Source organism: Osmerus eperlanus, chromosome 15, assembly GCF_963692335.1.
Source record: "Osmerus eperlanus chromosome 15, fOsmEpe2.1, whole genome shotgun sequence".
Classification (NCBI taxonomy): Eukaryota; Metazoa; Chordata; class Actinopteri; order Osmeriformes; family Osmeridae; genus Osmerus; species Osmerus eperlanus.
Genome location: NC_085032.1, coordinates 12,642,699 through 12,656,858, shown reverse-complemented (window position 1 = coordinate 12,656,858; position 14,160 = coordinate 12,642,699). Strand labels below are relative to the sequence as shown.

The window sequence follows — 14,160 nt, the reverse complement described above, 5'->3', positions numbered from 1 at the left end:
CTTCACCCCTCCTATGCTGCGAAACTAGCTTCAGGAATCAGCCATCTATCTTGTTGACTGGTGGTATGCAATGTGTTGTTGGGGGTAGGGTCGTGAGGGTTGTGACAAAGCTGCCTGGATGTTTTGAGTTTCTTGGGTCGCGGACGCCGCGGTTCCTACCAAAAGCTGCTAGATATTACCCACAATCCACCCCCTCCCCTAGTCCTTCCAAGAGTGCATTCCTGCCTGATGGACTGTGGTTGCATGCACCAGAGCCACAAGATGGATAGATAGATGGATGGCGGATGGATAGAAGACAGATAGGACAGACAGATGAACATACACAGAACTCTTTTTAGGTCCATAAGGTTCCATTAAGAACGCTTTCCAAGTCAGGTAGAACCGTTGAACGTTCCAATCAACCCCGTATGGAACTGAGAGAGTTCTATGTGGAGCCATAGAACTCTGATGGGAGTTTTGGGCTCAGTGGGTTTCTTCAGTTGTTGAAAAAAAGTGAAGGAGCAGGAAGCACAGTGAGGTACATGATACATGTGGGATACACAGGAGAAGCTGACTGAATCGAATCGTTAAACCACGTACAGAAATTGCTCTCTACCATTTCTTCCCTCTCTCCTATTCCAGTTTGTCAATAACAGCTCACGGAACTCAAATTCTCAGGCATGTTTCAGACCATACACTTGGATCTTGTAACTGTGGTAGGACAATCACATGAAATGTGTGGTGAGCAAGGCAAAAGATGTTCTGAGAACATCTGCTAACATGCTGAGGGAGACCTTGATACCACAATGTTGAACCCACACTCACACACACACACACTCACACACACACACACTCACACACACACACACACACTCACACACACACACACATAGACGCACGCACATAGCAGCCTAGTTTCTAGGTTTAAACAGTCACGGCTAGATATCTATGTTCTGTTCTAGAGGAGTTCTGCAGGGCAGCATGGACCAGATTTTAACGCTTGAGGAGGAGAGGCTGTCTGACTTCCGGGCCTATACCATGCTGTCTGTCTGTCTGTCTTTCTTTCTGTCTGTGTCCGACTCGCTCACTAAGAGACAACCCGACCTCACTGACCTGTGTGGAGACCAGGTTACAGTCGATGTGGGTGCCCATTCCAGTCTTCTGTCGATGCAGCAAAGCTGCCATGATGGCTCCGTGACAGTAGAGGCCCGTGGCTAGGTCTGTCATGGCTACACCCGGCCTCACTGGCGCGCCGTCCTGGCAACACAGCAGGACAGAGAGCATCATGGGATTGAGGTCACTGCTGTGTGCCTGACTGACAGGCTGTGGGGCTGGCCAACTGGCTGATTGGTTGGTTGATGTACAGGTGAGCTGTGTGCTGGGTCCATGTCTCACCTCTGGCCCTGTTATGTGCATCATCCCTGACACAGCAGACGCTATGGAGTCATACCCCGGCTTCTGGCTTGGGCCCTGTCTGTCCATATCCTACACACACACACACACACACACACACACACACACACACACACACACACACACACACACACACACACACAGATGCATAGTAAAGATCAGTACAGTCAGGATGTTATCCTCAATCATGGTTCATATGAGTTTTCATGAGTGTTCCTGAATGAACCCATTTAAAGAGTCCTAGATCTGCTCTGTGACCTGCAGTTCTAGAATGGATATGGACCACTTAATCCAGGCTCTAAAGGAAGCTGGAGATCTCCACGATGTACTTCTAAGAGGCGAAAACAGAAAAATGCCAGTGTTTGTGTTCGTTGTATCAGAACCTGTGTGGGAAGCAGGTGGACCTGCCCAGATCCGACCAAGTCAGATCCTACAGAAAGTTACACGCTGCCACATTTTCTGAGAAATGTTCGCTTAAATCCCGGGAATAGAATAGAGCTCACTGGAATTCAGTAGAACAACACCTGTACATTACAACCTGAGACCAAATCAACAGCCCCTCATCCAGGAAAGATTATCAATTTAACAGAGTCTCTGAATCCAATATCTACCATGTTTTGTCTTTCATGAATTTGTATGCTTAAGAGGGAGAGTGCTGTTCAGTTACGCAACTACCTTTACTAATGTGCACAGTATGTGGGTGTGCATGTGCGTGTGTGTGTGTGCCTGCAAGTGTGTGCCTGCTTGTATGTGTGCGTACTTAAAATCTGGTCTAATCCTACTACTAAATTAGTGTGACAACTGGATAAGTTTTATCCCACAGTCAACACTTTCACATGATTCATTACAACACACACAGCACATGCAGCCTCCTCTGACAACATAAACACACTATTAACCTGATCATCCAACACACACAAACCAGAGTTATCCTGCACCTCCTGCATCAGCACAATATGAACTCCTCTTTTCAGGATCAACAGGTAACTCAAAGCTGGGAAAAGGTGCTCATTGACAGGCATCTCCACTTCGGGACCTCGTAGCACCTTAACTCAGGTGGCGTTGGAAAGGTCTGGGCGAGGGGAACACGGGGAGGTCAGGCTCGCCACGCGCACGCGCTTCCCCGCGAAACAGGAGCCCAAACAAAACTTTAAACGGACCTACCGAACAACTACCCCTGGGCATCCTGCCCACCCCCCCCCACCCCCCCCCCACCCCCCCCCAACACATCACTCTGAGCTCCTGACAAACCAACGGGCTGAATGAACTCATGTTCCTGTCAGCAGGGCTGGGGTTTCCCACTGGGCTGAAACACATAATTCAGGATGAAGGTTAATACCCTGGATGGGTCCGTGTGTGGGGTTAGGGTCATCATCGTCGTCATCATCATCCTCTCGTTCTCTCTCTTTCTGTGTCTGATAATGAAGACATTATGAGGACAGGATTCTCCTATTGCAACAATCCACAACCAGACAGGAATTTGCTAACCCACAGGAAGAAGGGAGAGTTCTAGGACGTATTTTAACGACTGACACATGTTCACAATGAATCTTTCTCTCAGACGCCATTTGGATCCTCTTTAATTGGCTGTAGAGAAATTAAGCCTCGCTGATAAAATTAGAAAAAATGTTTCATGACTTGTGAAACTTTGTCTCACTCAACCTCAACTATTCACAGCATCTGCTCTCCAGCCCTACCTCCCTCAATCTCTCCCTTCCTCCCTCCCCATCTCTCTCCCTCCCTCTTCCCCCCATCCCTTTACATCTCTCCCTTTCTCCTTTCCCTTCCCTCCCCTCCCTCCTTTCCTCCATCAATCCCTCCTAGTCTCACAGCCCTTCCTTCACAGCTTGATTCTGTCCCTGCCTACCTTAACCATCCCTCCATCTTTACCTCCCTCCCATCCTCCCGTTTGTTCTGTCTTTCTCCATCCCTCTCTCTCTCCCTCCTTCTGTACCTCCCTTGCTCTCTCTATCTGTCCATGTAGGCTCAGGTCAACAACAGTGTATCATACAGTTAACCAGCTGGAGTTGGAGGCTGTAACAGTTTTTCCCAGTCTAGCGGGCTCTACCATTTTACATTAAGTCTGTTTCATCCATTACCATTTTACATTAGAAATATTTAACTTATAAGCGTATTACATTAGGTCTACTTAACCTATTAGCGTATTATATGAGGTCCATAGAACACACCAGTGCACTCTGTAAGGTTCAACTCCCCAGAGCAGTAGGATGTAGCCTTTAGCTCCTACAGCTAATCAGGTCTGAAAGGGTTTTCACGCACGGCTGCCAGACTAGAGATTCAACCCTCCGTTGGGACTCCCACTGCTTACATAAGCAGTCATATAACACACATTACTGTACATACATTACTGCCTGCTGAGAGGGAGAAACCAGGTCCACTTACACAACCTGCCACCAGGTCATTCTATTGGTCCCCAGGTCAGTCGCAATCAACCAATCAGCAGGCCATAAATCAGGCTATGACATCACAGCGAGAGGCCCGGTTGGAGTAAATCAAGCTTGCTCATTAGCTGAACTGAAGTGTCCGTCAAACTGTCATACACATAGCTTCAGGTCAACTAGGAGGACTGGCTTCCTGCACACTTGATTGCAATGTTTTACTACGGGGTGTTTAAGTGTGTGCTTGCATGCATGCAATGAGAGGTCAATAAAAGGTCTCCTAGTTGATTCTCACTGTGCCGTCCTGACAGAAGTTGTTGTTAAACTCTCAGTCCACAAAAGCAGCAGAGGAACCTCTGCCAAGAGTCACAAAACAGAAGATCCAAATGAAACAGCCCTTTAAAGGATCCATACCACTTGACAGATTTCAGCTCCCACATCAAGGCCAAACGCTGCAACTCACACTGTTATATGAGGTCACAGCCCTTGTAGCAGCAACTCCTTGACTCCAGACACAGACAGGGAAACGGTCTGCTGCTATGGTTTAATGAGACCTTGGGGGTGAGACCCCCCTTTTATACGGGGGAGGGGGGGGGGACAGTACAGGAGAGGGGAGGAGAATGCATGGGAATCTAGCAGTTCCTGTCATCTTTCAAAGAGGCTGGGTTAAATTAAGACTTTGTGTTTTCATTTCAGAACTTTCTGCGACCACAAACAGGGAATGCAGAGACACACCTCTGCTGTCTGGATGTACCACAAACACACTAGAGTGCTGTTTACATGTGGGTTCACCGTGGTGTCAGGGTCCCTCTGGTGGCCGTTGAGCTAACCAGTAACAAGGACCTCTTGAGAGTTGGTCTCTGTTCTAGGGTCAGAGGTTAGGGGTTGGGGTACCTGAGATGGAGCAGTAGACTAGCTGGGGGTTGGTGCAGCTCACGTCCTCGTACCCTAGGCCCATCTCACGCAGCTTTCCAGGAAGGTAGTTCTCAACCAGCACGTCACATACACCTGCAAGCTTAAAAGGACCAATCAAAAAACGGGTCTATTCCAATAGATTTGGTATGAGTGGATATAAGTGGGACAATGTTTACAAGTTGCACAGAGGGGATGAGTAGGCCAAGTTGGCCCAGTCATGTGTCTGTTCTCTCCTACCTCCAGGATGATCTGGACGCCTCTGGGATCTTTCAGGTTCACAGCTACACTCTACGAGCAGAGAACAGTTACTTGGATGAATGAAGGTTAAGTTTAATGGATAATCAAGTCAAAGATTCAGCTTAATGATTCACCATACAAACTGGCAAACAACAGCTGCAAGAAACTATTGGCCTGGCACGTCTTCACAGGAGAGATCCCGAGCTGGATGAAGAGGAGGAGAAAGGAAGAGAGATAGAGGACAGATACCTTCTTGTTTCTGTTGACGCTGAGGAAGTAGGCGCTCTCCTCTCCCACAAAGGGGGGTCCCCATGCTCTGGTGTCATCTCCAGCACCTGAGACACACACAGCCATGCACGTCGTGTTAATGATGATGTAATGACAGCAGAGAAGAAGCCACTCTTTCACAGGTCCGCCCTCCAGTTGTGGTTGGCCTACCTGGTCTCTCCACCTTGATGATCTCAGCCCCAAGGTCTCCCAGTATCATGGTGGCAAATGGACCTGCCAGAACCCTATGAAAAACATACGCACACAGGCAGACACACATTTATCAGCAATGTCTAAATAAATAGGCTACGTTTAGGCTATATTTCTAAAGCAGAATTGACGGTACTCAAACTAGCCTACCTCGTTAGGTCTAGAACTCTGGTGCCCTCTAGCGGCCGGATGACACCACCTGTGGCAGCGAGAGACAGGGTCACATCATACGCGGGCACGACTCCAACTAGTCTCATATAATGTTTTACTTGCAATATAACCTTTGGATCTACAAGGGTTGCCATGCCATTCCAACTTGAAATTGATAATATCACTGAAACTGACCATAGTTGGCTAATATCGCACAGGATGCTGTGCCGAGGTGAACCTATCGCTCCAGTATAATGTTTACCAATGTTTGCCATGCCAACGGGCTAAAGAAGAACATAGGCTACTTACACTGAACTTTTGGGATCAAGCATCGTAATGCAGCGTAATGGTCATCCATTACATTCTCAAAAATAATTAACAACTTAATTCACACACTCCCAACAGTTTAGATAATAACTTAGTCTTATACGGCTACAAGTTTCAAAGAACCCTATGTTTTAATTTTGTTTTGTAAAATTAAAGTGAGTGGTTTCATAGGGTAGTGAACTGACAGCGTGTAGCCTATTTAAAGTCGGGATTTGGGGAAACTGCCACCCAGGCGGTACCTGGCTGAGCGGTGGACAGCAGTCGTCTGAGACTGATGCGTGTCTGATGATGCCAGTAGAGAACCCGTTTTATCCCGCTTGATCTCAGTGCGGGTAAACATATTCCGATGAACGTGTAGGTCCCAGACATGATAGTGTTGATCTCTAAGGCGCAGTCGGATAGGACGTTTGCTGGTAGCAATGCACGCGCATGTGTCCAATACGCCTTGACTTTACGGGTCAGCTTGATTTGGTTCACTTCGTTCGCCGGGTGAATGAAGTGACTACACGAACCCATAGCCATATCATCTGACATGCTTTGAACAAACCATTGTTAAAAACATTGAGAAAAATGCACATTTCATCCATTTATTTACTGAAGATACAGCAACCAGTCAAATTGATCAGACTAGCAGAAAAAAATCAGTTCAGGAACATGGAATGAAAGAATGAAAGAAATTAAAAGACATAATTCACAACAGACACACTTCATTCATGAGTGTTGCTGCAATTCCGCTCTCAATGACCCCTCCCTCCCTCCCTCCCTCCCTCCCTCCCTCCCTCCCTCCCTCCCTCCCTGGTCTACTTCTCTTCTTCACTCTCACCATCTTGCTTTTCCCCTTCTCAGTCTTCCTTCACCTGTCTCATCTCCAATTCTCTGTTCCCACCATCTCATATCCCTCCTCTCTCCATCCCTCCATCTGAACAAAGATGGCCACGCATATCTGTCTGTCCTCTGCTGCAGTGTCCTCCCACACCACTAGGGGTGCTCTGGGGCACTTGCGTCCAGGAGGGGCATGGGGCGAGGTTCAGCCCCTGGCCCCGAAAGAGACCTCTGACCTTCAGGGTCCGGGTCTGTGATTGGTTGACCAACAGTATAGCTGAGAGTGTTGCCGCTACCTTTTGTTGGAGGATCTGACCTGGTGTCTGACCCAGCCAGTAGGAGCTGAGAGGGGGCAAGGAAGAAAGAAGTTAGACCCAATGAATCAATTGTTGATCATACATCTTCAAATTGCATTTACAGAAGATGAGCACAGATGAGAGGAAAGAAGGGACCCTACAGCGTGGATGTCCAGGAGGTCTGGGGTTGCTGGCACTGCTACCAAATGAGGACTGGAAGTTATGGATAGTCTCCTGTAGGATCTGCCTCTCTCTGCCCTGCACACACACACACATTGATTTTTTATTGTTTTAAATTGCAAGGTTTATGTTTGCTTATTATACCGATAAAGTATTTTTGTGTGAGAGAGAGAGAGAGAATGAGAGAGAGAGAGAGAGAGAGAGAGAGAGAGAGAGAGAGAGAGAGAGAGAGAGAGAGAGAGAGAGAGAGAGAGAGAGAGAGAGAGAGAGAGAGAGAGAGAGAGAGAGAGAGAGAGAAAGAAAGAAAGAGAAAGAGAGCTTACCTTGCCAGCGTTGAGTTCAGAGATGGCTGCCAATATCTGCTGCCGGGGGCCATCAGTCTTGATGCCCAGCTCCTTCAGGTCCCCATCGGTCAGGGTCAGGAAGGCCTCCATGTCCACCTGGAGAGGTAGGTAGGGGGGAGGAGAGACAGAGAGAAAGGGGCAGACGTCATGGGTGGATAGGACCAGAACATTTATGTAGTGTCGTGTTTTGAATTAATGTTTTATTTAGGTTAATACATGTTTTTTGCGTGACTTACCTCCTGTTCCTCAAATATGGGCTGGTACTTTTCCAGAGAGAGTTTCTTCAGAATGCTGGACAGCTCATCTGTGGAAACAGACAGAATGTAGACAGAAGTCAGGTAAAAAAAATATAGACACAGACTTTATGTCCATCTCTGTCACTCACCCATCCATCCATCCTTCCCTTCCTCACTCATCCATCCATCCCTCCCTTCCTCACTCATCCATCCATCCCTTCCTCACTCATCCATCCATCCCTCCTTTCCTCACTCATCCATCCCTCCCTTCCTCACTCATCCATCCCTCCCTTCCTCACTCATCCATCCATCATCTCTCCCTCTGTCTGACCTTCATCAGTGATGGTGCCGCTGCTGGAGCCTCCACTGCTCTTGGAGCGAGGGTGGGAGGAGGCGGAGGAGAGGGAGTCTCCCACCGGGGGTTTGGGGGTGGGGGATGGAGAGGGAGTGAGGGTGGGGGAGGTGCTCTTAGATGTGGAGGAATTCCCAGATTGAGGCCTCTTCTTCAGATCCATCTTCTGAAAGAAAGATGAAACAATCTCTTTAAGACATCTTACATAAGCCGAGTTTTGATTAAACTTTTAACTTGTCAAGAAAGAATTCCAAAGATGTGTTCTAGAACTAGGTCGTGTGTAGTAGTGTTCTCTGACTCGTCTAGAGTGGACGTCATTGGCCACCAGGCTGGGGGTGCTGTGGACATCAGGCAGGCTGAGCTCAGCCATGCTGGGGCCTGGAACTGGAGCCTGGGCCTGGCTAGTCATTTCCGATGTCTGGGTCTTTGGATCCAACAATCCAGCTGCTCTCTTCCTCTGGGCAGCAATCTGAGAGAGTACGCTGTCTGCACTCCCCCCTATGGATGGAGGTGAAAATACAGGTCGTTTTCATGGTGTGCTGGCTCAATTTTTTTTATGGTAGAGGGACGGTGTGTGTGTGTGTACCTGAGCGGTTGTGTGAGTCAGACCCATGGCGGTTGACCCCCGCCAGCCCGTTGGAGCCCCCTGAGGAGTGAGGGGAGTGGTAGTGGCCAGAGTTGGAGGGGGAGGAGGAGGACGGGCCTTTGGAGATGCTGGGGAACTTGATGGACCTGTTCACCACACGGCTGATGGAGGTCTGAGGAACCACAACAGAACCCAGGCTGATCCTTCTAGTCTGTTCTGTACAGTACCCTGAGCTCTACCTGACCAGGGCCTCATATCGAGATACGGGTCCACACAGGTCAGTAAACACACAGTTACTGGGATTATAACACCATGGCTTTTGGGACAGTCGTAAGCGCTTCTTTGACAACCAGCTCTGCTGTATTCAAACCTCCCCACAAGACACTCACTATGTCGGAGCTGCCGCCGCTGTTGAAGGGGGCCTTGCCGGGCCTGGCCGGCATGCTGAGACGAGAGGCATCGCTCCTGCCCCCCTTCAGGACCCGCGAGCGGTCTGAGTTCCAGGGCTCGAAGTTGGAGGGGGGCAGGAAGGGGGGGATCACCGCCTTCAGCTTGTCATTGGGCAGCCGAGTCAGGGGGGCCCCGCTTCTTAACTGGGGGAGGAACGCGGGAGGGCGGGAGAATAGATGAGAGATAGAGAAGGTAATAGAGAGAAGACAGTAGGGTTAGACAAGTTCGCAGATGAATAATGTAAATATTTTGTAGAAGCTACAGGACTTCTCCAAGGAAAGCCCCCCTCCTCCTACCATGGTGAAAATGAGAGTGTCATTCTTTTCAGAGGCCGTTCTGCCCAGACCTGGAGCATACAGAATCATAGACCAGGGTTGAGTTTGGAGTACACACACACACATACATACATACATACACACACACACAGCTCTGCTCCTCTCACCGCTATCCTTGCTTTTGGCCGTCCAGGCTGTGCTGATGTCGTTGCCCCCCACGGCAGCAGTAGGTGCCATCGCTGTTCCGTTAGAAACAACACACTTCCTGTCTGACTTCCTGTCTGCCTTCATGGTGGCATCCAGCGAAGCATCTGCGTCAGGGAATGGAGCAAGTCGATTGGACGAGAAGCCGTGCCTCAGTGTATGGGTCAGTTTCAAACGGCGGAACCTGTTGGACATCCTGTTCCACCAGGACTAACCAGGAAGTAGAAAACAAGTGGACATGAGTCAGGTGATACATTGAGCCGAAAGGCCTCACAGGTGTCCTTATGACCCCTCACTAGGGACCTACTGTGCTAGCACAGCATGATGACATCAGGATGACACCTCTTCATCTAGGTTAGGGTTACCTTGAGTCCCCCCCTGTCGTCTGGGGGCAGTGGGAGGGTGCTGAGGGAATGGCGGCTCTGGGAGCGTGTGAGGCGTGGTCGTCCTTTGGCCTTAGCCTTGTCCTTGTCCACCAGCATACACACCGAGGCAAGCAGGCGCACCAGCTCTGTGTCTGGGGAGGGAGGGAGGGAGGGATGAGTGGAGGGAGTTAAAAAGAGGGATCAGATTGACTGGACAGGTGGATAGGTACCTGGGTCGTTGAGCAGCATGACCAGGTCGAAGGCTGTGTATCCGTTCTTGGCTTTCAGGTTGACGTCTGCTTTCTGGCTCAGAAGGTACTTCACCACATCCTTGTTCCTGCGGCATGCACCATGTCACAGTGTCACAAGGTCACAGGGTCAAACGTCACGAGAGATATGAAAAAAGACACAGGACAATACAAATTGTCAAATAATGGACAAACAGTAATTCTATTGTATATTTTTTTTTTTACAGTATCCAATGCATGATTGATAAAAAAGTGTCCAGAAACTACAACTGCAGTCCTTTATAGGGCAGCCTACCCATGGTATGTGGCTTGCATCAGGGCCGTCCAGCCATGGACCCCATCTTGTTTGTCTATGTCAGCGTTCTTCTCCACTAGCAGCTGGACCACCTCTAATTGGCCGCTTACGGATGCCATCATCAGAGGAGATGCTCCATCCTGATTGGCTATATTCACCTGGGTGGGGTCCTCCTCTAGGATTTCTTTCACCAGCTGGGAGTTACCTGCCACACACACATACGGTTTTACAAATCAAAGCACCTTATTACCCTGATAATACAGTGACAGTCAGGAACCGGAAACTCACCCAGCTTCAGAGCACTGAACACATCAGGACGTCTCTTCTCATCATCTGGTGTGACAGACAGACAGAGTCAGACAGACAGAGACAGACAGACAGACAGACAGACAGACAGAGACAGACAGAGCCAGACAGTCAGACAGAGTCAGACAGACAGAGTCAGACAGACAGATTCAGACAGACAGAGCCAGACAGTCAGACAGACAGTCAGACAGAGTCAGACAGACAGAGTCAGACAGACAGAGTCAGACAGACAGATTCAGACAGACAGAGCCAGACAGTCAGACAGACAGAGTCAGACAGACAGAGCCAGACAGACAGTCAGACAGATTCAGACAGACAGAGTCAGACAGACAGATTCAGACAGACAGAGCCAGACAGACAGATTCAGACAGACAGAGCCAGACAGACAGTCAGACAGAGTCAGACAGACAGAGAGTCAGAGATCCAGCATAAAACTCTCTGTTGGGAACAAAAGTTCCAGTAACTTCATCTCAACTCTCACCCTTGTTAAACTCACACAAACACACTGACACACACAAGGGAGAGTTGTGCAGAGCTAAGTTGTGGCATCCCCCTCTCTCTTCACCTACCAGTTTGGGGTCGTACGGTGGTGATGGAGTCCAGATAGTTCTTCACCTCTTTCTGTTTCAGTTGCAGCGCTAGCTCAAACGCCGTCTTTGATAGGACATTGATCTGGTCTGGGTCTGCCCCTCGCTCAACCAACTGCTGGGCCACGCTCACCTGAAGTAGAGTCCATTCAAGCAAAAGAGGTAGGATGGGAACAGCAAGTGGGTCTCAGCCAAATAAATAGCCTCATCCAACCAAGACAAACTACTAAGAAACAAATCAACAAGCACCTTCCCGCTGAGCGTGGCTAGCATAAGGGCTCCCCAGCCCGTGGTCTTCTGGGAAAAGTTGACCTCCGACCCCCACTCCATCAGCAGACGGACCATCGGCTCCTGTCCCTGCAGTGAGGCCACTAGGAGCGCTGTGACGTCCATGAACTCTCGCCCCCCTCCCCCACCGATGCCCCCTTCCAGACCACACCCCTCGCTCGCCACAAACCCGTCGCCACTGTTGAAAAGAAGAGGGGAGGGTGGGTTCAAATGAAATGCACCTCAAAAATGTATTTCCACGCTGGAACCCAGGTGTGATCTACCTGCAGCTGTTGTTGTTGTTGCCATTGGAGACATCATCGACCATGGCCAGGTGGTCATAGTCATCAACATAGGCTCCACCCTCGAGGAGGAGCTTGGCCACGTGGGTGTGGCCTCCGCGGGCCGCCATGGACAGAACGCTGGCGCCGAGGCGGTTTCTGCCGTTTACCTCTGCACCGTTCTCTAACAGGATGTGGGCAACGCTCAGGTGACCAAACCTGGGAGAACAGGGAAGGAAACAGGAAGGTAAGTGTCCGAGGACAGGAAACACAGCCAGGACAAGTCTCCTGGGAACACTGGGCTGAGAGGTTCTGTTTACTTGACCACTTTAGTTCACTTTGGCACTGTGCTTTAGCAGTGTTTGTGTGTGCGTGTGTAATACATTTACAGCAGAAACACGCCTATTTGTAACATGTGAACATTGCCATTGATGACATTAACCGGTGAAAAGGTAGACACACCTCGCAGCCTGCATAAGCGGGGTCCAGCCATAGTTGTTCCGACTGTCTACCGAAGCCCCCTTCCTGAGAAGAAACCGAACCAGGTTCTCGTGTCCGCTCGCGGAGGCGAACTGAAGCGCTGTGTTGCTCTGTTCGTCGGTGCTATCCACGGGCACAAGGGAGATACCGCGGGTGACGTCCACAACATTGCACTCGGATCCCACTTCTGACCGCAGCCTGCTCTGCCGCCCCGACTCCTTCGTTCCCGGCTCCAGAACCCCACGGGCAGTCTCGTAATCTCCTTCATCGCAGGCACGGAATAGTAGCAAAGAGTTTGCAGGAACGCCGAAATTCATCTGAACTAATTGTAATCTCTAACTCTTTTGTCCGAAAACTTTTGTTCCCCCTCTTTTCGCAGTCTATCGATGGCTGTGTTTGGAAATCATGACGCACGAAAGTGAGTTAAATCTAAACTTTTCTCATCAAAGGCAATTGTATAAGTGTCAAGCCTGCACTACCTAAATCGAGCTGATACAATGTTCACACTTTTTCTACACAATTTTGTACTTTTGGTTGCTGAAGTAATCCATGTTCGCCCCGATGTTATCCAATCTGAAAACTGTCTGGGACAGACGATGTGAAGTTAGAAGTCATCAATGACGTGCTGGAGAGTGGCCCTGGTATTCATAATCGAACGTACTCTACTCTAACCAGGAAGTTGCGTCTAAAATACGAGACCGAACCGGACGTTGAAGTTTCTAGAAAAGAAAGTGGAATCAACTGAACGACAAAATGGTAAAGTATCAGAATATTATCTTCATTAATAAAAAAAATAACATTCCAATATGTTTCTTTTTACGCAATGAAATGTCTATAGATATATTTTAGCACGTGCTAGTTGATTACCTGGACGTGTAAGCGCTATTTACCTTATTGTATGAATCTGATTAGTCACTCGTAACAAGCTAGCTAACGCTAGCTAGCAGGGTTTGGCTAGGTACCGTGCATTGGGATGCTTAAATGCTAGTAGCATGGTCTAGTCATTTATGGCTGTTTAGGATCTAATTATGTTCATTCTCAACAGAATACCAGAGGATTCCGTTCACAGCTAAAAGACAGTGTGCCGGTGACGGGCTTGTGCCCACAGGCCGGCGCGTACGGTGTGCAGGACACACTGAGGAGCGGGTGAGGGAGAAAAGCTTTTATTTGTATTAGCTAGCTATCGATCGAATCGGTCTACATCTCTACCAAAAAATTGTCCTGTGTGTTGTATATTGTAGCTGCTGAGGGTTGTGTTTCTGTAACACATTGTACTTCTACATTTATATTACTGCCTGGAATAAGTCAAATCTTAGTGCTTTACAAGAACCAAAGACCGTCTATTGTCAAACCTTAACATATGTTACTTTAACTGGTCCATCCCTGTTATTTTGCCCTCTCTCTTTTCTGCCACACAGGTTCAGCAGTGTGAAGAATGAACTGCTTCCCAGCCATGTGTTGGAGCTGTCAGAGAAGAATGTGAGTGTTCCTCTCTCTCTGGTGTGGGATTAGGCCTTCTGGTACTGAGAGTGTTGTTGGTGAGGATTGTGTTGTTATTTCCTCTGTAGTTCCAGCTGAACCAGGACAAGATGAACTTCTCCACCCTAAGAAACATCCAGGGTCTCCACGCTCCCCTCAAACTGCAGATGGAGTACAGGGCAGCCCGCCAGGTACAAACACACACACACG

General features: G+C 49.0%; 3 protein-coding genes across 3 annotated transcripts in view; 1 reads left to right on the top strand and 2 right to left on the bottom strand.

Annotated features, from left to right (window-relative positions):
• sugct (succinyl-CoA:glutarate-CoA transferase) overlaps positions 1-6,629 on the bottom strand; it is a 37,289-nt gene extending 30,660 nt beyond the window's left edge. The window contains 9 exon segments of the mRNA XM_062480128.1: positions 1,093-1,236; positions 1,375-1,444; positions 1,446-1,464; positions 4,686-4,806; positions 4,944-4,994; positions 5,193-5,278; positions 5,382-5,455; positions 5,571-5,619; positions 6,137-6,629. Coding sequence (XP_062336112.1) covers positions 1,093-1,236; positions 1,375-1,444; positions 1,446-1,464; positions 4,686-4,806; positions 4,944-4,994; positions 5,193-5,278; positions 5,382-5,455; positions 5,571-5,619; positions 6,137-6,431 — 909 coding nt within the window. The 5' untranslated portion in view covers positions 6,432-6,629.
• A 65-nt stretch (positions 6,630-6,694) lies between these two features.
• LOC134034999 (ankyrin repeat and SAM domain-containing protein 6-like) lies at positions 6,695-13,145 on the bottom strand. The gene is made up of 18 exons (XM_062479760.1): positions 12,454-13,145; positions 11,995-12,210; positions 11,693-11,909; positions 11,426-11,576; positions 10,839-10,883; positions 10,551-10,755; positions 10,238-10,344; positions 10,008-10,159; positions 9,606-9,852; positions 9,460-9,509; positions 9,103-9,306; positions 8,714-8,885; positions 8,426-8,625; positions 8,107-8,293; positions 7,776-7,843; positions 7,519-7,635; positions 7,177-7,273; positions 6,695-7,061 (listed from the first exon to the last, which is right to left on the bottom strand). The coding sequence occupies exons 1-18, from the start codon at positions 12,786-12,788 to the stop codon at positions 7,012-7,014; spliced, it is 2,820 nt and encodes a 939-aa protein (XP_062335744.1). The 5' UTR covers positions 12,789-13,145; the 3' UTR covers positions 6,695-7,011.
• The window catches only part of pomp (proteasome maturation protein), a 2,448-nt gene continuing 1,416 nt past the window's right edge, over positions 13,129-14,160 (top strand). The window contains exons 1-4 of the mRNA XM_062479761.1: positions 13,129-13,227; positions 13,517-13,617; positions 13,890-13,950; positions 14,040-14,141. Coding sequence (XP_062335745.1) covers positions 13,225-13,227; positions 13,517-13,617; positions 13,890-13,950; positions 14,040-14,141 — 267 coding nt within the window. The 5' untranslated portion in view covers positions 13,129-13,224. The remainder of the gene's footprint in view (positions 13,228-13,516; positions 13,618-13,889; positions 13,951-14,039; positions 14,142-14,160) is intronic.